Source organism: Saimiri boliviensis, chromosome 20, assembly GCF_048565385.1.
Source record: "Saimiri boliviensis isolate mSaiBol1 chromosome 20, mSaiBol1.pri, whole genome shotgun sequence".
NCBI lineage: Eukaryota > Metazoa > Chordata > Mammalia > Primates > Cebidae > Saimiri > Saimiri boliviensis.
This window is the reverse complement of record NC_133468.1, coordinates 28,459,619-28,485,411: the sequence shown is the minus strand read 5'-3', so window position 1 is coordinate 28,485,411 and position 25,793 is coordinate 28,459,619. Positions and strand designations below refer to the sequence as shown.

Genomic DNA, 25,793 nt, shown 5'->3' with positions numbered 1-25,793 from the left:
GGTCGGGGACCCTCAGGTGCTGTGTGTAACCCCCCCCCCCCCCCCGTGCCCTGTGTACCCTCCATACTGCAGGAGGCCAGGCCTTTCTGTTCTATCCTGGGACTGGCTGTTCCACCCAGCAATGACAGGGAGATACCCAGGAAAGACTGAGGGCAGGGGAGCCTGAAAGATACATTTATGGATGCCTCCTGTCTATGATGTGACCGTGAGCAAATTACCTCCCCTCTCTGTGCTTCCTCATCAGGAAGTGGGGGTGATCACAGTGTCTCCATGATAGAGTTGCCATGAGATTTAGAAATGAGAGTCCCTGGTATTTGATCACTGCGCAATAAATGCCAGCTTTTTGTTTGTTTGAGACAGTCTATATTACCCAGGTTACCAGGTTGGAGTGCAGTGGTGTGATCTCAGCTCACTGCAACCTCCACCTCCCAGGCTCAATCGATCCTCCCAACTCAGCCTCCCAAGTAGCTGTACCACAGGCATCCTCCACCATGCCTTTTTGATAGAGATGGAGGTTCGCCATGTTGCCCGGGCTGGTCTTGAATGCCTGAGCTCAGGAGATCTACCCACCTCAGCCTCCCAAAGTGCTGGGATGGCAGGCATGAGCCACTGAACCCAGCCTAAATGCCAGCTATTAAATAACTCAGGGACTGAAGGCTTGAGGATGCATCAGGTTAAATAGCAGTCAGGGCAGCCCTCAGAGATGCTAAGCCTGGGGCTGCCACAGATGGTTTGGTATCTGGGGTTCCCCCAAGGCCATCAGGCCACTCACTAGCAGGTTTCTGGGTGCCGAAGTGGAGCTCCAGATCGAGGTATTTCACCATGTCACTCAGCTTATCGTAGTCGGAGTCTTCCCCAAGCTGGGAAAGAGGATGGGAAGTTCAGAGTAGGAGGAGCAGCAGCAGCTGGACTGACCTCCCACTGCCCATCCTCTGAGGGCCACCCTGGGGGCTTCCCAAGGGAAAGCACCCATCAGGCAGTGGGATAAAGCCCAGAGCAGGAGGAGACTGCAGGAGCCAGATCATCTGAGTCACCAGTGCTAAGCCAGCGCCTCTTGGGATCAATTGAGACTCAGACTTGGAACTCTACCCATGCAGAAGCCAGCAAGGTGGGGATGGAGCTGGGGCATGAAGGAGCTGTGCAGAGGCTAGAGCCAAGTAAGGGGCTACTGGAGGTGGCTCAGGGGTCTGGCTCTGTTATCAGGTCTCCTTTGGGGGCAGTGAGTTCACTAGGGCTGCCCTGGGCAGAGTGGGCTGATGCTGGAAGCCTAGGGGCTTGGTGCAGGCTACATGGCTGTGATGAATGGCATAGATGAGAGGTGACAGCCTGGGGCTGGGACAGGGAGTGAAGATGGGGTGGCTGCCACAGGGAGAGAACCTAAGGGGAGGGTAAGCAGGGGAATGAAGTCTTAGAACATGGCTGTGGGGCAGGGACACCGAGGATGGATTTGAGCTTGGCCAGATGTGTGACCTATATCCCTGTGTCTGTCTTTGGCAGCCAGTAGAAGAACCATGCTGTGGAGCAAGGCTTGAAGATTGGTCCAAGGTTGGCAGGAGTGAGGTCTCCAGGAGACCCAGGAGATCCCTATTTGTATCCTTGTCTCACTGAGTTCTTTTTTAATTTTTAATTTTTATTGATTGATTGATTGATTGATTTTTTGAGACAAGGCCTTGCTCTGTGCCCCAGGCTGGAGTGCAGTGGTGCCATCTTGGCTCACTGCAACCTCCACCTCTGGGAATCAAGTGATCCTACTGCCTCCTGAGTAGCTGAGACCACAGGCATGCACCACCACGTCCGGTTAATTTTTTTGTAGAGACGAGATCTCACTATTTTGCCCAGGCTTGTCTTGAATTCCTGGGCTCAAGCAGTCCTCCCACCTCAGCCTCCCAAAGTGCTGGGATTACAGGCATGAACCACCACAATTGGCCTCACTGGTCTTCTTTATTAGCAACTTGGAAGGGTTCCCTGAAGATGGGGGCTGATAATATCTTGGCTGAGAGAGCAGGAGACAGAATTGGGACTCAGAAGATGACAGTGGGGAAAAATCACAAGCATGCCTCTGTCTAGTATGACTACATGTGAGAGCATGCTATTGGTCCCAAGAAGATGGGGTTAAGGATGATGGTGACCATGAGCACTGGATGGGGAAGCCCTGGGGGCTGAAGGAGCCCCTGCCATATTAAAAGGAGTGTGATGTCGGGGTTAAAGGAGGTGAGAACGCTGTTCTCTCCTCAGAGCTGGTCAAACCCCATTGAGGGTTCCTTCTGGGAAGGTCTCTGACAGGGACATGGACACTGGAATGTGGGGTTGGACCTGAAAAAAAAAAAAAAGGGAAAAAGGGGTGGGGTCAACCTTGTTCATCTCATAGATTGGTTGGTGTGTGGTTAAGATTGCTCTGCCTGGCTGGGCACAGTGGCTCACACCTGTAATCCCAGCACTTTGGGAGGCTGAGGTGGGCAGATCACGAGGTCAGGAGACGGAGGCCATTCTGGCTAACATGGTGAAACCCCATCTCTACTAAAATACAAAACATTAGCCGGATGTGGTGGCACACACCTGTAGTCGCAGCTATTTGGGAGGCTGAGGCTGGAGAATCGCTTGAACCAGGGAGGCAGAAGTTGCAGTGAGTTGAAAACATGCCACCTCACTCCAGCCTAGGTGACAGAGCGAGACTGTCTCAAAAAAAAAAAAAAAAAAAAGATTGCTCTGCCTGATTTCAAGGGCCAGACAGACAGAAAACAGGGCAGGGGAATCTTGGGGAGACAAGATTTCAGAGGAAGACAAAGGATGGTTAAAATCATCCAGTGAGAAAAGACCTTGACAGGTAGGGAGTTCTTCATAACCAAAGGTGTTCAAGTATACACTGGCAGAGTTGTGCAGGAAGAAATTCAAGCATCAAAGTGAAAGACTGAAGGCTGGTATGCAGGAGTTTGAACCAGCTGCTCTTTTAACGGTTTAAGCGAACTTGTCTGGCCTCAAGAGTGATAGATTTCAAGGATGGGTAGGGTGGCCTTTTCAGGTGTCCCCCGTGTGGGTTTTTGGCTTAGGGACATAGATTTGCTTCAAGCATGGGCATGTCCTTGGGCTGGGGCTCTACTCATCCTCTGCTTGGGGTAGGGAGTATGATGTTGGAAGATGCCTGGAAGATGGATTTTCCTTCAGTGCTACCTCCCAAGTCATCCTCCCCCAGTACAGAGCACTGGTGGCTCCCAGGTCACCCACCTGACCCCAGATGGTGCCTTCGGAGTTCTCCACCTGCTCCCACCGCAAGCGCTTGACACTCATGTGGCTGGTCTCGCTGCGCCGATGGCCCAGGCCCCGGGACAGCATGGGGGGTGCACAGGGCACAGGTGGGGGCAGGGGTGGTGGGGGTGGTGGAGGGACTTGGTGGCTGAGTTGGGTGAGGGGCTTGGCCAGCACCTGAGCAGGGCCCCGGGAACCATCAGAGCTGCGGGAACTGGGCTTGGGGTCATGGAAAGGCAGGGGTGGCGGTGGTGGGGGACTGAGTGGGGGTGGTGGGATGTGGTCAGAGATGGAGGAGTAGGTCAGGGAGCTTCCTTCTTCACTGCTGCTGACGCAGTCGCTGGCGCTGCTCCGCTCATTGGTTACAAAGCTACCCTGGTCATCGTGGAAGCTCATCTGGTGGTGGAAAAAGAGGCAAGGGGAGGATGAGGCTGGGCCCAGAGAGACTAGAGCAGGTGCAAGGTGAAGGATCATGGGACAAGGATAGGGCAGTCTCATGGGTTAGCCTCAGGCTGTGAGGGGGATACCCTGGGCTAAGCATAGGACTGTCTCATGGGTTAGCCTCAGGCTGTGCATGGGATAGTCTGTGACAAGGATAGGGCAGTGTCTCATGGGTTAGCCTCAGGCTGTGCATGGGATAGCCTGGGACAAGGATAGGGCAGTCTTACAGGTTAGCCTCAGGCTGTGAGGGGGATAGCCTGGGCTAAGGATAGGACTGTCTCTTCGGTTAGCCTCAGGCTATGAAGGGGATAGCCTGGGACAAGGACAGGGCAGTGTCATGGGTTAGCCTCAGGCTGTGCATGGGATAGCCTAGGACAAGGATAGGGCAGTGTTTCATGGGTTAGCCTTAGGCTGTGAAGGGGATAGCCTGGGATAAGGATAGGACCATCTCACAGGTTAGACTCAGGCTATGTGGGATAGCCTGGCCTAAGGAATGGGCTAACATGGAATAGGGAGCACAGGCTAGTCTCAGACAAGGAGCAGGATAACCTCAAACAAGATATAGGGTAACCTGGGGAAAAGGGTGGGCTAGCTTGAGCCAGGGAGTGGGATAGCCTGGGGAAGATCCCAAGGGCAGCAGGCCCTTGCAGGAGCCCAGGGACACTGTTGCCTTGCACACCTCCACACCAAGCCTCACCCACCTCCCTCCACACCTGCTTGCATACCCACCTCCTCGTAGTCATTCTCAGGGGTCAGGAAATCATCCACAATGGTGACCCGGGGGCCGAGCTGCTCACTCAGCACATCCAAGAAGCGGTCAGTATCACGGCTTCGCACAGGGTGGGAGAAGGCGAAAAGCTTCCTGCGGCTGGGCGGGTGGGCAGGGTCTGGGCTTGGGGGGCTGTCGGGGCAGATGGGCCCCGGGCTTGGCTGTGGGGAGGGCGCCCTGCTGCTGTCCAGGCTGGCGTAGGGGTGGGACTCAGAGCTGCTGGGGGAGGCCAGGCCCCCAGAACACAGCGGGTGGTAGCAAGGGGAGGGCAGGAGTCGCTCGCTGGGCCATGAGACGCCGGACAGGGTCCTGGGCCCTGGTGGGGGGATGCAGTGTGAGGATCCCTCTTCAGCCAGCACCGAGGCTGCAGGTGCAAGCTGGAGAGAGGGCCCAGGGCAGGCTGGTTCTGTGTCCTGGGGCACTCCCTTTTCCCTCTCTGGGCATAGTACAGGAAGACCCTGGGTGGCCCTGCCTTCCAAACATGACCAAAGGCCAGGCCTGGTGAGCAGGAGCACCACTCAGCCCCAGGACAGGCTGGATGCCAGCTCACCTTGGAACGGTCACAGGGGACCCAGTTGGGAGCCACTGAACATCACTAACTCAAAGGGTAAAGGGGCTTCTCTAGGGTCCAGACCAGAGTCACGGGGCATCTCCCACACCCGGCAAGCCCTGAGCTCACAGGAGGACCTCCCAGGGGCCCTACCTTCTGACCTGCAGAGCAACTGTCTTCCCAGCTGTGCCATTCACAGAACAATGCATGCACTTGATAGTTTATCTGATAACCACATGCTAACTCGGGACTTCTTCAGAAACAGACATCTGCTTTCTTTTTCTTTTTCTTTCTTTCTTTTGTTTTTGTCTTTTTTGAGACAGGGTCTTGCTCTGTTGCTTAGGCTAGAGTGCAGTGCCTGGATCACAGCTCACTTCGGTCTTGAACTCCTGGGCTCAAGCGATCCTCCCACCTCAGCCTCTTGAGGAGCTGGGACTACAGGTATATGCAATCATGCCCAGCCAATTTTTTTTTTTTTGGTAGAGATAGGTCTCACTATGTTGCCAGGCTGGTCTCAAACTCCTGGGCTCAATCGATCCTCCTGCCTTGGCCTCCCAAAGTGCTGGGATTACAGGTGTGCCCAGGCTACTTTGGTGCTCAGCAACTGGGGTGAGGATCACAGGGCCATGGGAGGGACTGGGGCAACCCTGACTCTGATGTAGCAGAGAAGCAGCTCCAGGGCTGAGCCTGGGGTTGAGGGTAACACCTAGACTGTCAAGATGACAGAGCCTGGAGCCCTACCTGCAGCGACTGCCGGGCTGGGGCCTGGAGGGGAAGCCCGGGATTTGGACACGGTCCCCATCTTCCCTTTGAAGCTGCTGTTCAGTCGAGACTCAAGCTCTGCATAGACGGCTGACATCTGGAGGGAGGTAGGGTGAGTCCAGCCCACCCTACTTCCCCTCGCAGCCCTAACTTTTGGCCTCAGAGGCCAGGCCTGGGTAGGGTGGGAGGCAGAGATCTGTCCCAGCCTGAAGCAGCCACAGAGGCGCCTTGGCCTGGATCTCCTGGGCCCAGTCCCATGGACCATCCATTCCCTGTCCCCTATTGACCCCACCTGGAGGGCAGAGAGAAGGTCTCACCATCTTGGGGTTGGGGGTCTCAGGGAGGGATGTGCCATCGCCCGCCTGGCGCTCGCCTGGGATCAGGGAAAGAGGCATCTCAGGACACTCACTGGGACCTACCAGAGAACAATGTCATTACCATATCTGAGCTCTAAGGCTCAGGCCCCAGCCCAGAACCAACAGGACTGGCAGACCCAGGAGGGCGACTCCTGAGCCCTGCTTATCCCCATTCCCTGGGATTCCCCTGCCACCAAGCCCATTTTGCAGGTAGAAAAACTGAGCTCCACTCAGTACCCCCAACCTCGACACCAGCCTTACCGCAGCTGAGGCCGGCCTCCACGCCCTGCGACCGGAGGCTGCGGCGGCACATGGAGGAGGCCCGCAGGGAGCTCCGGGGCTGGGGCTCAGGCGTGGGCTCCGACTCCAGGTCAAGCTCAGGCTCCGGCTCTGCTGTGGGACACACAGGGAACATGGGGCCCTCTTGTCCTTTCAGCCAGAAAAGGGACCTCCAAAACAGGGATGGGAGGGCAGATGTCATCTGAAGCAATATGTGGACCCCAAGCTACGGGGCCTGCCCTGCTTGCTGCCAGAATAGCTCTGGAGGGGAAGCCCTGGGGCAAGAAACCAGGTGCTGGGAGCAGCACCAGAATGCAGCTGGCCTGAGCTCGGGGGCCCAGCAGAGATCTCATGACAAGAGTTTCCAGAGTCTCGAAAGGCTCGGTGGCTCAAGCCTGTAATCCCAGCACTTTAGGAGGCCGAGGCAGGTGGATCACAAGGTCAAGAGATTGAGACCATCCTGGTCAACAGGATGAAACCCCATCTGTACTAAAAATACAAAAATAATTAGCTGGGCATGGTGGCGCGTGCCTGTAATCCCAGCTACCCAGGAGGCTGAGGCAGGAGAATTGCCTGAAGCCAGGAGGCGGAGGTTGCGGTGAGCCGAGATCGCGCCATTGCACTCCAACCTGGGTAACAAGAGCGAAACTCCGTCTCAAAAAAAAAAAAAAGTTTCCAGAGTCTCAACGCCTTGTGCTCACCCCATGCCAAGTCACTGCTGCCCAGAGAGGATTATGTCGATATAGTTTTGTTTTTCTTTTGAGACAGAGTTTTGCAATTGTTGCCCAGGCTGGAGTGCAATGGTGCCATCTCAGCTCACGGCCACCTCCCCCTCCAAGGTTCAAGCAATTTCCCTGCCTCAGCCTCCCAAGTAGCTGGGATCACAGGTGCCTGCCACTACACCTGGCTAACTTTTTGTATTTTTAGTAGAGAAGGGGTTTCAGCATGTTAGCAAGGCTGGTCTCAAACTCCTGACTTCAGGTGATCCATCTGCCTCGGCCTCCCAAAGCCCTGGGATTACACGCGTGACCCACTTGCTCCCAGCCAAAATACAACTTTTTTGAGTCTAGGCAGACATGTAAGACATGTGCCATCCAGCACAGAGCCCGAGCATCTTGGTAAAATCCTAGTAAACTGTGGGCCAGCAACTCTGCAGCGGCTCTCCCTTCTTATCTTCCTCTCTTCCTTCCTTTTTGTTTGAGACAGTCTCAAACCTGGTTGGTTGGACAGTCAGCAGCAGCAGGCAGGGAAGGGGCAGGGGAGAAGACGCCTACCCGTCATGGCAGTGTAGCCCAGGAAGCATGCGATTTTCTCCTGACAGAGCTCCTGTTCCTCATAGGTCAGCAGCTGGTAGATGAACTGCCACAGGACCTGCTTGGCAGGGGTGTCCAGCACGGGGTAGACATCAACGATGAGCGTGTCGATGTTCCTGGGTGAGGGTGCGGGAAGGCAAGGCTCAATACTCAGGGGATCACCATGATGACAGAGTGGGGGTGGACAAGATGGCACTTCCAGGCCACAGCCTCTGGCCTCATGCCCTATCCCTGCCCTTGAAAGACAGAGAAGTGGGGGCCAGGCACAGTGGCTCATGCCTGTAATCCCAGCACTTTGGGAGGCTGAGGCAGGTGAATCATTTGAGGTCAGGAGTTAGAGACCAGCCTGGCCGCGATGGTGAAATCCCATCTCTATTAAAAATATAAAAATTAGCTGGGCGGGGTGGCATGCACCTGTAATCCCAGCCACTCAGGAGGTTGAGGCAGGAGAATCACTTGAGCCTGGGAAGTGAAGATCACGCCACTGCACCCCAGTCTGGGTAACAGAGTGAGACTGTGTCTCAAAAAAAAAAAAAAAAAAAAAAAAAAAAAGTAAGCAGGAAGGCAGGCTCCGGGGACAGGGTAGCCAGACTCCAATCTCAGCTCTGCCACTTACCAGCTAAGTGACCTTTCTCAAGTGACTTACCTTCTCTGTGCCTCAGTTTCCTCATCTGTAAAATGGTGATAAAAATAGCATCTACCTCATAGAGCTGTTGTGAAGATTAAAACATATAAAGCAGGCCAGGCTGGTGGCTCATGCCTGTAATCCCAGCTCGTTGGGAGGCTGAGACGGTGGAGTTCGAGAACTCCCTCAGGTCAGGAGTTCGAGACCAGCCTGGCTAAACTAGTCAAACTGCAACTCTACTAAAAATACAAAAATTAGCCGGGCATGGTGGCACACACCTGTAGTCCCAGCTACTTAGAAGGTTGAGGTAGGAGAACTGCTTGAACCCAGGAGGTGGAGGTTGCAGTGAGCCAAGATCGCGTCACTGCACTCCAGCCTGGGTGACAGAGTGAGGCTCTGTCTCAAAAAAACAAAAAACATATAGAGCAGGCCAGGCATGGTGGCTCATGCCTGTAATCTCAGCCCTTTGGGAGGCTGAGGCAGGCAGATCATCTGAGATCAGGAATTTGAGATCAGCTTGGTAAACATGGTGAACCTCGTTTCTACAAAAATTACAAAAATTTGGTGGGTGTGGTGGTGCGCACCTGTAATCTCAGCTACTCAGGAGGCTGAGGCAAAAGAATCACCTGAGCCTGGGAGGCAAAGGTTGCAGTGAGCTGAGATTGCATTACTATACTCCAGCCTGGGCCACAGAGCAAGACTCTGTCTCAAAAAATAAAAAAATTAAAAAAAAAAAAATTGGGCCGGGCACGGTGGCTCACGCCTGTAATCTCAGCACTTTGGGAGGCCAAGGTGGGTGGATTGTGAGCTCAAGAGTTCGAGACCAGCCTGGCTAAAATGGTGAAACCCCCTCTCTAATAAAAATACAAAAATTAGCTGGGTGTGGTGGTATGTGCCTGCAATCCCAGCTGCTGGGGAGGCTGAGGCAGGAGAATCACTTGAACCTGGGAGGTGGAGATTACAGTGAGCTGAGATTGAGCCACTGCACTCCAGCCTGGGCAACAGATCAAGACTCCATCTCAAAATAATAATAATAAATAAAAATAAATGAATCAATAAAAATAAAGGAGGAGACTATCTTTTGACCTAGAGGCAGGGAAGGACTTCTTAAAATTTCAAAAGCCAAAACTCTAAAACCAAAAATATGGCCAGTTTGACTATGCAAAATCAAGGAAGCCCAACTTAGACACATTAATATTAGACACAACAGACCTAATAACAAAAGTAACATGGGAGAGAAATGTACAACATTCAAAATCAAGGAGAAATCAGTGTTTAAAATGTACCAGGGTGGCCAGGCATCATGGCTCATGCCTGTCATCCCAGCACTCTGGGAGGCTGAGGTGGGCGAATCACTTGAGCCAAGGAGTTCAAGACCAGCCTGGACAACATGGCAAAACCCTGTCTCTACTAAAAAAAAAAAAAAAAAAAAAAAAATTAGGCGGGCATGGTAGTTCCAGCTACCTGAGAGGCAGAGGTAGGAGGATCACTTGAGCCTGGGAGTTTTAGGCTGCAGTGAGCTGTATTTGTGCCACTGCACTCCAGCCTGGATGACAGAGTGAGCCCCTGTCTCAGAAAATAAAATAAAATATACAAGGAACTTCATGCCTGTCAACAAGAACAAAAAGTCCAAGAAAACAAAAATGGACAAAGGATATGAACAGGTAATTTATAGAGAAAATCCCAGAAAAAGTTCATAAGCATATTAAAAGATACTTAGTAATAGAAGAAAACCAAATTAAAATAACAGGATGTCACTTCTATGGCTAAGAAACTAACAAAAATAAAAAGTTGGACACCACTGTGATCCACAGGACTTTGACTGCAGTTATAATCAGTGTATGATAAATACACAGAGCAATGTGGACAGAGCTAAACACATTAATTGGTGAATAAGTCAGACACAAAATACTCTACAAAGCACAATGAATTTTTTTTTTTTTTTTTTTTTTTTTTTGAGTGGGGAGAAGATGAAGTCTTGTTCTGTTGCCCAGGCTGGAGCGCAGTGGTGTGATCTTGGCTCACTGAAACCTCTGCCTTCTGGGTTCAAGCAATTCTCCTGCATCAGCCTCCCAAACAGCTGTGACTACAAGCACACGCCACCATGCCTGGCTAATTTTTTGTATTTCAGTAGAGACAGGTTTTCACTGTGTTGCCCAGGCTGGTCTTGAACCCCTATGCTCAGACAATCCACCTGCCTTGGTCTCCTAAAGTGCTAGGATTACAGGAGTGACCCACTACAATTGGCCTGATTTTTTGGGGGGGCGGCCAGGGCCTTACTCTGTCACACAGGCTGGAGTGCAGTGGCACAATAACGGCTCACTGCAGCCTTGAAACCCTGGGCTCAAGCAATCCTCCCACATCAAAATGACTGGAACTGCAGGTGCGAGCCACTATGCCCAGCTAATTTTTTCTTTTTGTAGATATGGCTTCTTGCTCTGTTGCCCAGGCTGGTTTTGAACTCCTGGGCTCAAGCGATTTTCCTGCTTTAGCCTCCCAAAGTGATGGAATTATAAGTGTTTGGTCTGGGTTTCTTTTTGATGTGATGAAGTTTTAAAATGGACCATGTGATGTTTGCACATATTTGTGAATATACTAAACATCACTGAATTGTATAATTAAATGGGTGAACTGTATAGTGGGTAAATTACATCTTAAGACTCTTTAAAGCCAGGTACAATGGCTCATGCCTGTAATCCTAGCACTTTGGGAGGATCACTTGAGCCCAGGAGTTGGAGACCAGCCTTGGCAACATAGTGAGACCCCCGCAACGATCCTTTTTGAAAAACAAAACAAAACCAGGCTGGGCGCGCGGTGGCTCATGCCTGTAATCCCAGCACTTTGGGAAGCGGAGGCGGTGGATTACCTGCAGTAGGGCGTTCTAGACCAGCCTGACCAATGTGGAGAAACCCCGTCTCTAATAAAAATACAAAATTAACCAGGCGTGGTGGTGCATAGGCCTGTAATCCAAGCTAGTTGGGAGTCTGCGGCAGGAGGATCGCTTGAACCTGGGAGGCAGAGGTTGCAGTGAGCCGAGATTGTGCCATTGCACTCCAGCCAGGGCAACAAGAGCGAAACTGTCTCAAAAACAAAATGAAACAAAACAAAAACCAAAAACCAAAAACCAAAGCCCTTCAAAGAAAACAAAAAGGTACAGAAATGGGACAGGCTTTTCGGAGACCATGAAAATGACCCCATGGACCAAGGATTATGATAAATGCACCTGGCTGTAGTAGAGGTCCAAAAAGAAAGACACCAACCCTATCTCCAAGGGCCTGGACCATGACAAGTGCCCACAGGTGGGTCCCATCACGAATACTGCAGGTATTTGGGAGGCCAAGGTGGGCGGACCAATGAGGTCGGGAGTCCAAGACCAGCTTGACCAACATGGTGAAACCCTGTTTCTACTGAAAATACAAAAATTAGCTCAGTGTGGTGGTGCATGGCTGTAATCCCAGCTACTCGGGAGGCTGAGGCAGGAGAATCGCTTGAACCCAGGAGGAGGAGGTTGCAGTGAGCCGAAATCACATCACTGCACTCCCACCTGGGTAACAGAGAGAGACTCCATCTAAAAAAAAAAAAAAAAAAAGAATGTGGCAGGTGGTCCCCATCTGCCTCACTTCACAGAGAAGGCTGTGACTTGCCCAAGGTCACGTGGCTATCAGAGGAGTCAGAGTCAGAATTTGTTCCAGGGCAGCTCAATTGCCCACCACCCTGGAGCCCCTGATACCAGCTGCCACCTCCCTGAGCATCCCCCAGGAGATCGAGACTGAGGGGGCTCAGGCAGGGAGACTAGGATGTGAGTCTAGGCAGGATTTAGGGCCCACCCAGGGCAGGTCCCCACCCCAGCTCTGGCCCAGCCACCTGTGCTGGAAGAAGCTCTCGAGGGCCCGGCAGACTCCGTAGCGTTCAGGAGGTGTGAGCAGGTGCTCCAGCTGCTGGCTGAAGGTCCTCCCTTGCACCCGGATGCTGGATGGCAGGATCTCCGCCACCCACTGCAGGGAGGTAAGCGCTGACGACGGGTTGGGCGAGTCCAGAGAATCTGAGTCTGCTGGGACCACAGGCAGGAGAGGCAAGAGTGACCCAGAGTCCCCAGGCCAGGTGCCATTTCCCTGGCTTTTGAGGTCAGCAGACCTACTGAGCTGGGGTGTGGCTGTCCAGTGCCATGCATGGGAAGACATGCTTGCTGCCCGACACTGGGGCCAGGGATAGAGGGAGTCAGCCCTGGGAAGGGTCCCTGAAGCTGTGCACTAGGGTTTTTCATTTTTGTTTTTGTCTTTTTCTGAGATGAAGTCTCACTCTGTTGCCCAGGCGGGAGTAGAGTGGCATGACCTCGGCTCACTACAACCCACCTCCTGAGTTCAAGTGATTCTCCTGCCTCAGCCTCCCGAGTAGCTGGAACTAAAGGTGTGTACCACCATGCCCGGCTAATTTTTGTATTTTTAGTAGAGACAGGGTTTCACCATGTTGGCCAGGATGATCTAGATCTCCTGACTTCGTGATCTGCCTGCCTCTGCCTCCCAAAGTGCTGGGATTACAGGTGTCAGCCATCGCGCCTGGCCCTTTTTTAATTTTTGAGACACAGTCTTGTTCTGTCACCCAGGCTGGAGTGCAGTGGTGCAATCTTGGTTCACGACAACCTCCACCTCCTGGATTCAAGCGATTGTCTTGCCTCAGCCTTCCGAGTAGCTGGGACTACAGGCGTGTATGATCACACCCAGATAATTTTTGCATTTTTAGTAAAGCCAGAGTTGCGCCATGTTGCCCAGGCTGGTCTCAAACTCCTGGCCTCAAGCGATCCTCCCACCCCGGCCTCCAAAGTGCTGGGATTCCAGGCATGAGCCACCATGCCCAGACTCACTGGGATTTTATAGTACCACTTAGAGGGCAGTCCTGGGAAGGCAAGCTGCAGGTTTAGGGGAAGAGCCGAGTCCTCCACACTGTGAATCTAACACATAGCAGGCGGGGCAGGGTTGCTGTGGACCAAGAAAGCCAAGTGTCCATGGGGTTCTCACCACTGGCAAATGGGACGAGCCCTTCCTCCACCACCAGCGTGGGCATGGCACCACTGCCCTGAAGCATGGACACCACCTTGTCATGGGAGCAGTTCCTGCCAAGCAGAGAGGGCCCAGGAGGGCCTGACTGGGGTGAGCCCTGTCCACGGCCACCAGCCAGACCTCCCTGTCCTGCCCACAGGGGCCACACAGCAAGACCACCTCTGTGCCTCTCTGTGTCCCCAGCAATGGAGCTGGGGTATTTTCTGGTTGGAAGGATGAACTGAGGTCCTGGCTAGAGTTGGCGGCTGGTGAGGGGGAGGGTTAGATTCAAGAGTTCCCATTGGAAGAGGGACAGATCCAGGGGACCAACTGGTGAGAGGAGATCAGGACCATGGCCTGGGTGCCCCAAGAGGCAGGAGTCTTGCAGGGGGTGGGGCAGCTCATCACCAACCTCTGGTGTCCCCAGTAGCCTCTGACCTCATGTCCAGTCCATTGAGGAAGAGGATCCGGTCACCTGACTTGAGGGCAGCATTGTCAGCTGGGCTCCCTGGAAGCAAGAAGAGAGGGTGTGCCGGTCAGCTGGGCAGGGTACCACTTCGAGAGCAGGATGCTGTCCTGTTTTACAGGCAAGAAATGGAAACTCAGAGACCCACAGCTGGCCAGGCACGGTGGCTAACACCTGTAATCCCAGCACTTTGAGAGGCCAAGGCACAAGGATTGCTTGAGCCCAGGAGTTCGAGACCAGCTTGGGCAACATAGCGAGACCTCCGTCTCAAAAACAAAACAAAACAAAACAAAAAACTAAAAACAGATACATAGGCATGGGTGGCAGAGGAAAGTCAAATAAGGTCGACAGATCCGTGTAATAGACTCTGCACATTTCCGATCGCAGCTGCTTTAAGGATCTAAGGACCATGGGAGTGATCCCCTAGCGGGGGCACAGCATGAACCCCCAATGCTGGAGAAGAGCAAGGTCCAGAGAGCAGTACTTAGGCAGCATCAGTAGGTCTCGAGTCCCTGCTCCATATACTGTTCTTAGCTCTGTGTAGAAAGCTCCCATTAGGGATTCCTTTTTGTTTCAGGAGAATTACTTTCTGTTTTTTGTTTTGTTTTGTGTTGTTTGAGGCAAGGTCTTGCTGCAGTACAGTGGTATAATCACAGTTCGCTGCAGCCTCGACTTCTTGGGCTCAAGCAATCCTCCCACCTGAGACCCTGAGTAGCTGGGACCTAGGCATGCACCACCACTCTGGGATATATATATATATACATTTTTTTTTTTTTGAGACGGAGTTTCGCTCTTGTTACCCAGGCTGGAGTGCAATGGCGAGATCTCGGCTCACCGCAACCTCCGCCTCCTGGGTTCAAGCAATTCTCCTGCCTCAGCCTCCTGAGTAGCTGGGATTACAGGCAAGCGCCACCATGCCCAGCTAATTTTTTGTATTTTTAGTAGAGACGGGGTTTCACCATGTTGACCAGGATGGTCTCGATCTCTCGACCTCGTGATCCACCCGCCTCAGCCTCCCAAAGTGCTGGGATTACAGGCTTGAGCCACCGCGCCCGGCCTACGTTTTTTTTTTTGAGATGGAATCTCGCTCTATCACCCAGGCTGGAGTGCAAGGGCATGATTTCAGCTCACTGCAACTTCTGCCTCCTGGGTTCAAGCTATTCTCCTACCTCAGCCTCCTGAGTAGGTGGGACTACAGGCACCTGCCACCACACCTGGTGTGTGTGTTTGTTTTTAGTAGAGATGGGGTTTCACCATGTTGCCCAGGCTGGCCTCAAACTCCTGAGTTCAAGTTATCCACCTGCCTTGGCCTCTCAAAGTGCTGGGATTACAGGGGTGACCTACTGTGCCCGGCCACCTAATTTTTGTATTTTTTGTAGAGATGAAGTTTCACCATGTTGTTCAGGCTGGTCTCAAACTCCTGGACTCAAATGATCCTCCTGCCTCAGTCTCCCAAAGTGCTGGGATTACAAGCATGAGCCACCATACCTGGCCTTTTTCTGCCTCTTTTATTAGTCATCATTCTAAACTTAATTCTGAAAGAAGTAGGGAAAATGATCAATGCCTAAATAAAATATACTCTCAGATTGTGAGACTTTCTCTCTGGGGGAGATGGAAACTGTCCAGAGAAGAGGGGGAACAATCAGGGAAGACTTCCTGGGAGAGGTGAGATGGGGGAAGTCCTTTCCCTGGACTGAAAAAGAGGAGAGTGATGGTGGTGGTGAATCCAGTCTGGCCTGCCTTGAATAGCTGCATGACTAGAGAGGCTGTTGCAGGGGATCAAGGATCACTGGGCCAGGAGTCAGGAGATCCTAGTTTCTGGTGCTTAATTTACCAGAGCCTCTCCATGTCTCAGTTTCCCCATCTGTAAAAGCTTCCATCTAAGCATCCATTTGGCCTCCTATGACAGGTAAGACATGGGATGACTAGCTTGAGGGTTGGGTTGAGAACAGCAGACCCGGAATTTTTTTTTCTTTTTTTGAGACAGGGTCTTGCACGGTCACTCAGGTTGGAGTGCAGTGGCAGGATCACAGCTCACTGCAGTGCTGGACTCCTGGGCTTTCCCACATGTGTAGCCAGAGATACTTGGCCTAGGGGCTTGTTAAAATCCAGGTGGGGCTGGGTGTACTGGCTTATACTTGCAATCCCAGTGTTTTGGGAAGCTGAGTCAGGAAGATCACTTGAATTCCAGTTCTGAGCAGGTGGTTACAGGGAGGGAGAGTTCAGTTCTGCTCTAGGAGACACTTCTGCCCTACAAACACCTTCCACAATGAATATGAGCACACACACACTTCTGCTCCACTGGAGTGGCAGGAAGAAAGGGATTCTTGCACGGGAGAGGCTGCCTTCTTCAAGATGCCATAGTTGGGCCTGGTGGCTCACACCTGCAATCCCAACATTTAGGAAGCTGAGGCAGGAGGATCTCTTGAGCCCTGGAGTTCGAGGCTACAGTGGGCTATGATCATGCAATCCTGCCTGGGTGACAGAGGGAGACCCCATTTCTTAAAATAAAATAAAATAGGCTGAGTGTAGTGGCTCATGCCTGTAATCCCAGCACTTTAGGAGGCCAAGACAGGTGGATCACCTGAGGCCAAGAGTTCAAGACCAGCCTGGCCAACATGGAGAAACCCCATCTCTACTAAAAATACAAAAAAAAAAAAAAATTAGCCAGGTATGGTGGTAGGTACCTGTAATCCCAGCCACTCAGGAGGCTGAGGCAGTAGAAGTAGAACTGCTTGAACCTGGGAGGCGGAGGCTTACATGAGCTAAGATTGTACCACTGCACTCCAGCCTGAGCAATGAGAGTGAAACTCCACCTCAAAATAAATAAAATAAAATAAATAAAACATGGGCTAGGTGTGATGGCTCATGTCTGTACTCCTAGCACTTTGGGAGGCCAAGGCAGGAGGATTACTTGAGCTAAGGAGATTGAGACCAGTCTGGGCAATATGGTGAAACCCTATCTCTACCAGAAATACAAAAAAGTAGCCATGCATGGTGGCATGTGCCTGTGGTCCCCGCTACTCGAGAGGCTGAGATGGGAGGATCACTTGAGCCTAGGAGGTGGAGGTTGCAGTGAGCCAAGATTGTGCCACTGCACTCTAGCCTGGGTGACAGAGGGAGATCCTATCTCATTAAAATAAAATAGGGGGGACACAGTGGCTCACGCCTGTAATCCCAGCACTTTGGGAGGCCTAGGTGGGCGGATCACAAGGTCAGGAGATTAGACCATCCTAGCTAACAAGGTGAAACCCTGTCTCTACTAAAAATACAAAAAATTAGCCGGCATGGTGGCACGCGCCTGTCGTCTCAGCTGCTCGGGAGGCTGAGATAGGAGAATTGTTTGAATCTGGAAGGCAGAGGTTGCAGTGAGCCGAGACTGTACCACTGTACTCCAGCCTGGAGACAGAGTGAGACTCAGTCTCAAAAAAATAATTAAAATAAAGCCGGGCGCGGTGGCTCAAGCCTGTAATCCCAGCACTTTGGGAGGCCGAGGCGGGTGGATCACGAGGTCGAGAGATCGAGACCATCCTGGTCAACATGGTGAAACCCCGTCTCTACTAAAAATACAAAAAATTAGCTGGGCATGGTGGCACGTGCCTGTAATCCCAGCTACTCAGGAGGCTGAGGCAGGAGAATTGCCTGAACCCAGGAGGCGGAGGTTGCAGAGAGCCGAGATCGCGCCATTGCACTCCAGCCTGGGTAACAAGAGCGAAACTCCGCCTCAAAAAAAAAAAAATAATAATAATAATTAAAATAAATAAAATAAAATAAAATAAGTAAAGTAAAATAAAATTTAAAAGATGCATGATTTCAGGAACAAGAAGGGGCAGGTGGGGTGGTAGGAGAGGGGAGTCCAGATCCAGCAGGGGTTAGAGGCAGAGGCAGAGAGTCACAGGCAGAGGCCCTGAGGCCCTTTTGGCTCTCTGAGTCTGGCCTGACAGGCAAGTGCCCAGTTCAGCATGGGCACAGTCTGGGTAGGCACCAGCTCAGTCCTGGCTGTCCCAGGGTCCTGGACAGTGGCCCTGACCCTCCCTGTGGACACAGGAAAGGTCTGGATGCAGAACCTGGCTCCCTCAGGTTGGGGTGATGCTGAATTTAGAGGGGCCGGGGTGGGGTACCCCAACTCAGGCAGAAGGCTCTGGCCTCAAGCACCTTAGCTAGGAGTGGGATTCAGATCCGCTGGCTCTGGGACACTCAGGGGACACCGTCTACATAAGGGTGGTATCTTATGTAGAGGGAAAGGGTTGCTGAGCAGGAGCCTATATGGGGTACAGTGACCCTGGAGAGCCACCACGGGGTCCTTCACCCCATCCTGGGCCTTAGGGACTCTTAGGGCAACCAGCCCACCCCTCACCAGGCAAGACAGACTCGATCCAGACAGGTCCGTGGCCGCGAAGTGTGAAGCCGAAGCTCTTGTTGCCCTTGTAGACTCGGACAGTCCTGGGGGAAAAAAGAAGGGGCGAGCAGCATGATGGAGTAGGAGCCCTGGGGTGCAGCGGTGGGAGATGTCCCGTGTCCCTTTCCCCTTAACCTCTCGGTCCCTCTGCACCCCAGCAGCCCCGCCCCGCCTCCTGCGCACTCTTCCCAGGTCTCGGTCCCGAGCCCACCCTCAGAGTGGGGCCAGTGCCTGTGAGTCCCACTTACCTGCGCGCGCCCCCGGAGCCAGCAAGGCTGCCCACCAGCAAGGAGGCCCTGCGCGGGGGCGGCTCGTCGGGGCGGCGCGGCGGGGCGCTGGCGCGCGTGGACACCAGGAGGCGCTCCGGCCGTTCCTCGCTGCGGCTCCGGCGCAGTCGCTGAGCGCCCTGGGCCCGGCGGGCGCGGCACAGCTTGCCCAGGAGGCCCTGCGACACCACCTCGTCGAAGCGCGCCCGGTGCTTCTTGGGGATGAAGATCCTGCCGGCGAGGACGGAGGAGTGGGAGCGCGTCCCCGGACCCCGGATCTCGGCAAACTGTGGCCCGAAGGGGCGTCCTCGTGGGTGCCGCCCTTGGCTCTCCCGCCCCTTCCCAGGAGTGGCGGAGGGTTGGAGGAGGATCAGTAGCCAGTGGCACCCCAGTCTCCCCCTCGGTGCTCGGATTTGCGCCCCCGCTCCACCTCGGGAATGGCACATTCAGACCGTCCTTCATGACTCTGGCCTCTGCAGGGTCCGAGCCCCACAAAGCCAATCCGCAGACCTGTTCCTCCTCCTGCCTCTGTCTTCCTTCTCTGGTCTCTCCCCCTACTGCCCCTGCACCCGCCAGGCCAAGAGCGAGGCAGGGATCCCTACAACACACTGTCTCCCAGCTCGTCTCTAGGTGGCTCTGCTGGAGGACACTGAAGCCCACAAGCCCAAGGTCTGAGTTCCCGCAGCCCTTCACCACACCTCAGTCTTCCTGCTTGCTTCTCTGACCAGCCCCATCTGCAGCTGCCCACTCATATCTGCCAGGACCCCTGCTTCTGCCTCCTTCAGTCCCTTTAAGCTCTCTCCAGGCCCTCGACCCAGTCTGCTCCGATTCATTGCTTCCTTAGCTGAACGAGTCTCCACACCCAATACTGGCCTCCTTTCAATTTAATACTACATGCATTTAGGGAGCACCTGCTATCTGTGCCAGCTGGGAACTGGGGTTCAAAGCTGAAGGGACTGTGGCTCCTGTTCTCAAAGGAGTTACCTTGGAAGTGAGAGGCAGGGGGAAGGCCTGTGGGTCTCTGCTGCAGGGCTAGCAACTCTCTATCTGTCTCTGGTTTTTTTCCTCTTTTGAGACAGGGTCTTGCTCTGTCTTCCAGGCTAGAGTACAGTGGCACGATCATAGCATGGTCATAGCTTGATCATAGCTCAGTATAACCTGGAACTCCTGGTCTCAAGGGATCCTCCTGCCTCAACCTCCCTCGTAGCTATGACTACAGGCACATGCCACCAGGCCTGGCTATTTTTTTTTTTTTTTCCTTGAGACAAAGTCTTGCTCTGTTGCCCAGGCTGGAGTGCAATGGCACGATCTTGGCTCACTGCAACCTCTGCTTCCTGGGTTCAAGTGATTCCTCCACCTCAGCCTCCAGAGTAGCTGCGATTAGAGGTGCCCATCACCACGCCTGGCTAGTTTTGTATCTTTGTAGAGATGGGGTTTCACCTCGTTGGCCAGGCTGGTTTTGAACTCCTAACCTTAGGTGATCTGCCCACCTCAGCCTCCCAAAGTGCTGGGATTACAGGGGTGGGCCACCGCACCCAGCATTTTTTTTTCTTTTTCTTTTTAATCTCTCTATGTTGCATAGGCTGGTATCAAACTCCTGGGCTCAAGCGATCCTCTCACCTCCACTTCTCAAAGTGCTGGGATTACAGGCGTGAGCTACAACACCCAGCCTTGGTGGCTTTCTGAGGGTTAGGTCTGTAGTTCAATCATGAGCCACTGTGATTGGCCAGGGCTCAGCACATTGGAGAGACTTGGTAAACAGGAGGTCTGCCAGCAGCCTACCCGTATCTCTGAGTAATGGCAGCAGTTAACGTCCTGATGGATTCTCTGGTCTGTGGCAGAGGATTCTGAGGCACAGAGGGGACCGGTAGCTCTCCATGGTTACACAGCTGGCCTGTGGCACAGTTGGCATTGGAGCCCAGTCCTCAGAGCCTCAGCACTGCGGCAGGACCTCTAACAAGAGCCCCTGAAGGTCCGGTTGCCTGTGAGGTCTCCCTGGCTGCATCCCAAAGCTCCCTTTCCTGTTCCTTGTACCAAATGCCAGGGCCAAGGGCAAGATAATGGGGAGAAGGGAGAAGGGATCAGTGGCCTTGCAGTCAGCTGAAATACAAACCCCTCTGAGGTGTCCCAGCGGCCCCCATGCTTCCCTCCACCTCTGTGGATAGGAGTAATTAGGCCAGGCAGGCAAAATAAGTTGCCTGGTGGGAGGAGGCAGGCGCAGAGTCTCAGGGAGGAGGCTCTGTCCCTGCAGTGAGCTCTGTTTCAAGTCTGGATCATCTGGGTGACCAGAAGGCCAGGATGAATGTCCTGCTCACCTCTGCCCGGTGCCCATTCCCACCCACCTGCAATGCTTTCTGCAAATCTAGAAACTTAGCCTCATCCCCCAAGATGGTCACTCAAGGTCTCCGGAGCTGACCCCTCCATCTGCCTGGCCTCCGCATTCCCCACTGCCTCCCAGACCTCAAGCCTCATGTCCAGGCAAAGGAGAAAGGACACACCCACTTGAGACTGTCCACCTCACTTCTGGCTCCAGCCACAGACTCTGAAGAAGACATCACTCCACACACCCAACCCCTGAGTCCAACCTGGGCAGGGGTCAAGAGGACGTCACAACTCTACCTTCCAGCAGCAGCTAGAAAAGACCCTATCATCCAGGCGAGGTGGCTTAAGCCTGTAATCTCAGCACTTTGGGAAGCCGAGGCAGGCAGATTACCTAAAATCAGGAGTTTAAGACCAGCCTGGCCAATGTGGTGAAACTCTGTCTCTACTAAAAATACAAAACTTAGCCAGGCATGGTGGCATGTGCCTGTAATCCCAGCTACTCAGGAGGCTGAAGCATGAGAATTGCCTGAACCCGGAAGACAGAGGTTGCAGTGAGCCGAGATTGAGTCACTGCACTCCAGCCTGGGCAACAGAGCGAGACTCTGTTTCAAAAGAAAAAGAAAAAGCCCTGCCCTCCCAGGTGGGAACCAGGCTGTATCCAACTGCACAGATGAAAGAAGGTTGGGCAGCCCTTTCCTTACTTGATGTTTTTTGGGGTGAGACAGAAGCCAAGGTTGTCGGGTAAGCCAGACATCCAACCTGGCTCCTACAGACCTTCCATGTAGCTCAGTCTGGCCCAGGGTCCCCAGCCCTGGGTCTGCCCTAAATCGACTGACCCAGCAGAGCCAGGAACAGTGGGGCCACAGCAACTATTGCCAACAGTCACTATTCCTCTGGCTGGCAGTCCAGCAATCACTGTCCTGGGACTTTATGCCAACAGGCCTCTCTTGAGGCCACAGGACTCTCTGGGGGCCACACAATGACCTCGCACTCAGGGTCAGTTCTGTTCTCTCTGCCAGGGTCAGGTCTTAATCCAACACCAAGTTCCTGCTAGGCACTGTCCTCCACCGCCACACCCCTCCCCCCATTCCCTGTCCCCACCCAGCTTTCTCTCTTTTTTTTTTTTAGACAGACTGTCACTCAGGATGGAGTGCAGGGGCACGATCTTGGCTCACTGCAACCTCTGCCTCCCAGGTTCAAGTGATTCTCCTGCTGCAGCCTCCTGAGTATCTGGAGCTACAGGCATGCACCACCACACCTGGCTGGTTTTTGTATTTTTAGTAGAGATGGGGTTTCACAACGTTGGTCAGGCTGGTCTCAAACTCCTGACCTCAGGAGATTGACCCCGCCTTGGCCTCCCAAAATTCTGGGATTACAGGTGTGAGCCACTGTGCCTGGCTCCCCACCCAGCTTTCTCTTGATCATCAGCCAGTGAAGTGGTGTTCAGCCAGGACAAGGTGCCCTGGTTCAACATAGGGAGCACAGCAGTGGAGAGGTCGTGCCCCCCCAAACTCAGGACGAGATGCCCAGATTTTCACAAGAGCACCCAACCTCAGTCTCGGCCCTCTGTCATGTCCCCTCGACCAGCCCAGTTGTAGGAAGGAAAGTGGTCTTTCAATCCCAGCCTTTTGCCCCGACACCGACTCTTTAGGGCTGCGCACGGGGTTCTGAGCGCCCAACGCTTAGACCTCTCCGCCCTGGTACCCACCCAATTTATTTCCAACCTCCGTGGGCCCCGGGCTCCGCCCAGGCTCGGAGGTTGCCCACCCAGAGCAGGGAAGCCCCCGGCCCCACCCCCTTTCAGACCAGCCCGAAGCGGATCCGTGGCGCACTGGTCCCACGGTTCCCGGAGGCGCAGGACGGACGCGACGGGGAAGCTACCGAAAGTGCCGAGAGAAGCCCTGGTCCTTCCCCATCTGGAGCCGGGGACCGCGACGGGGCAGGTGCCGAAGGGCAAACAGGTATCCGAGCCCGGGAGATGAGCGAGCGCGCCGCGACTCCACGCACCTCTGTCCGGCGAGCGCGCGCGGCCCCTCCCGAACCGTCCGGGCCCACAGCCCCGCGCCCGCCCCCTCCTGGGGGCCCCGCCCCCTCCCAGTGGCCCCGCCTCTCCTCCGTAGAGGAAGGTCCTCTACTCACCCCCTCCCCACTTAGGTCTCACTCTAGGGTGCAGGGGAAACCGCGGGAAGTTTGAGGCCGCCGCGCTCACTCCTCTTTGGTCTCTCCATTATTCCCTCCCCAGGATCCTCCCCTGCGTCCTCTCCAGCCACTGCGTCCCGGACCCCCGCACAGTGGCCAGTCCCTGCAGTTCAGAAGCCCCGACGTTCAGAAGCCCCGACGGCTTTTGGTAGAGCATGCAAGGTTTTCCGGAGGGGATGGCCTTTGCGTTGGGCCTCCAGGGCTCAGAAGGAGTCAGCCAGCTAGTAGAAGCCCTCTCTACCTACCCGGGGTAGGGATGGGGTTGGGGGAGGGACGCTGTGGCCGAGAAGAGGCTGGAGAGGGAGGCTTTGAATGTCGTGGCCAGCAGCTGAGACTCGACTCTGGGAGCAGGAGGGAGCCGTGGGAGGGTTTCAGGGTTCAAGAAGAGGTGGAAGGACTCCAAAGTTTTGGCACACCAGGAGAGGGGTGGTGCTGGGAGGGGACCCAGCAAGGGGTGTTGGGTTGGGACAAGAAGCCAGATTTCAAAACAGAGGAGGTAGAGTGCCTGAGGCCTAGGGAGTTAATGCCAGTGAAGTCAAGACACCCAGGCTGGGACAACCCCCAGGTGAGTGGGGAGGGGGTGAGTAGAAGGCCTCCCAGAGCCGCTCGTCCTGCCCAGCCAGCAGAGAAGAGGGGAGGAGCATTAAAGGGGGAGGATAGGGAGGCGACAGAAAGGGAGGTCTGGACTCTTCCCTGGGGACTCTGGGCCTGCCATCCCGTGTGAGGCAGCAGGAGGGGACCCCAGAGTGCCTGCTTGCATTGTCATGTCTCCAGGAGTCCTGATTGCCACTGGAGAGGCCCAGATTAAGTCTGAGGAACAAATGATACAGTCTGGGTAACCAGTTCAAGGCACATCCTGGGGAGTGGCTCTTCAGAGGCACCCCCAACCAGGAACATCAGCATGAGGCCCTCTCCAAAGACAGGCTGGAACAGCAGAGGCGGGATGGCCCCGGACTTTCCCTCTGTCCCACTCAAAGGAACAACTACCATGGTGCAGCCAGTGGGTACCTGCGGGCAGCACAGGAAGGGCCCTGTGCTGATCATTGGTCTGTTCATTGGTCTCTGGTACTGTCCATACACTGCTCCCCAGCACACCGCAGCCCCCCCCCCCCACCCCCATTGCTGGCCCCAGCAAGACCATCACCTTGCTGTGACCTCCCAGGGCTGCGTTTCTCCCTAGAAGCAGCCAAGAAATAGAGCCAGTGCTCACTCATGCCATGCCCTCCCCAAGCCCTGTCCTCAACCCTGCCAGGGAGAGAAGCAGCTGACAAGCCTACCAGTTCGTATAGCTCTCTGATGTCTGTGGGGCCCCAGCCATCCCGTTATGATTGGAGCCATTCCTAGTTGTATTGTGCCAGCTGCAGTGGCCCAGAATCCAGAACCAGGCATGGCCAAAGGCTCTGGAAACTGTCCACCATGCTGTGGGCACAGGAGATGCAACAAGGGAGCAGATGCCCAGGCTCAAATCCAGACATGCTACTCAGGATGGGCACAGTGGGGCCAGGTGACCCAGGGCAGCATGAGGTGGTCACCCAGTCACCAGATGATCATCAGGGGCCAGGTAACAGCCGGACTTCCCTCAAGGGTCTGTTCCAGCAAAAGGTACTGCTTAAGATTCTCCAGAGAAGTACTTCTCAATCAGTGATGATTTTGTTCACCCAGGGGATATGTGAAAGTCACTTGGCATTTTGTCACAAAATGACAACTGAGAGGGGGTTGTGCTAATGGCATCTAGAGGGTAGAGGCCTGGGATGTTGCTAATCATCCTGCAATGTACAGGACAGCCCCTGACAACAGAGAAATTTCTGGTCCCAAATGTCAGCAGTGCCCTACTTGAGACACCTGCTCTTGGGAAAAAGAAAGCTTCCCTAAGAGAAGCCAATATTAATTGAGCACATATTTTATGCCTGGCGTTTCTATCTACACATCTCATAGAATTCCCTCAATAACTCTCTTTACCTATTTATTTTTAGAAACAGGGTCTTGCTCTCTATCACCCAGACTGGAGTGCAGTGGCATGATCATGAATCACTGCAGCCTCCAATTCCTGGGCTCAAGTGATCCTCCCACCTCAGCCTTCCGAGTAGCTAGGACTACAGGCATGTACCATCTGGCTAATTTTTTTTTTTTTTTTTTTTTGGTAGAGATGAAGTCTCACTCTGTTGTTCAGGCTGGTCTTCTACTCCTGGCTTTAAGCAATCCTTCCGCTTCAACTTCCTAAATCACTGGGATTACAGGCAGGTACCCAGCTAATTTTTAAACTTTTTTTTTTTTTTTAAGAGATGGAGTCTTGCTATGCTGTCTAGGCTGGCCTTAAACTCCTGGGCTCCAGTGATCCTCCCATCTCAGCCTCCCAAAATGCTGGGATTACAGGCGTCAGCCACCAAACCCAGCTAATTTTTAAATTTGTATTTTTTATAGAGATGGGATCTTACTATGCTGGCCTGACTGGTCTTGAACTCTCCTTAAACAACCCTCCCACCTCAGCCTCCCAAAATGCTGGGCTTACAGAAATGAACCACTGTGCCCAGCCCTGATAACTCTGTATTATTGTGTTCGTTACACTCATTTACATGGTTTCCTATCAAGAAGCCTGTTGGGAACACTCAGAAACGAACAACTCCATTTTACAGACAAACCATAGATGTCAGTGAACCTGCTTGAGTTTGGACTGACAGCGAGGGGTCTGCCCAGATTCCAAATCCCAGCTTCCACCATGACCTGCCCCCAGCCTGACACCCCTTTCCCTCCACCCCACCACCTATAT

General features: G+C 53.7%; 1 protein-coding gene across 8 annotated transcripts in view; it reads right to left on the bottom strand.

Moving 5' to 3' along the window:
* The window catches only part of GRID2IP (Grid2 interacting protein), a 54,493-nt gene that overhangs the window by 11,916 nt on the left and 16,784 nt on the right, over positions 1-25,793 (bottom strand). For 2 of the 8 annotated variants that reach the window (XM_074390260.1, XM_074390265.1), the window contains exons 1-13: positions 22,709-22,847; positions 18,488-18,736; positions 18,198-18,283; positions 13,813-13,882; positions 13,354-13,448; positions 12,203-12,386; positions 7,675-7,829; positions 6,383-6,514; positions 6,083-6,180; positions 5,745-5,862; positions 4,414-4,769; positions 3,223-3,639; positions 773-860 (exon numbers count right to left, since the gene is read on the bottom strand). In XM_074390260.1, the coding sequence (XP_074246361.1) occupies positions 773-860; positions 3,223-3,639; positions 4,414-4,769; positions 5,745-5,862; positions 6,083-6,180; positions 6,383-6,514; positions 7,675-7,829; positions 12,203-12,386; positions 13,354-13,448; positions 13,813-13,882; positions 18,198-18,283; positions 18,488-18,736; positions 22,709-22,743 (2,083 nt within the window). In that variant the 5' untranslated portion in view covers positions 22,744-22,847. Of the gene's footprint in view, positions 1-772; positions 861-3,222; positions 3,640-4,413; positions 4,770-5,744; positions 5,863-6,082; positions 6,181-6,382; positions 6,515-7,674; positions 7,830-12,202; positions 12,387-13,353; positions 13,449-13,812; positions 13,883-18,197; positions 18,284-18,487; positions 18,737-22,708; positions 22,856-25,793 lie in introns of those variants that run through there. The other 6 variants (XM_074390261.1, XM_074390264.1, XM_074390266.1 and 3 more) reach the window with 4 other exon arrangements.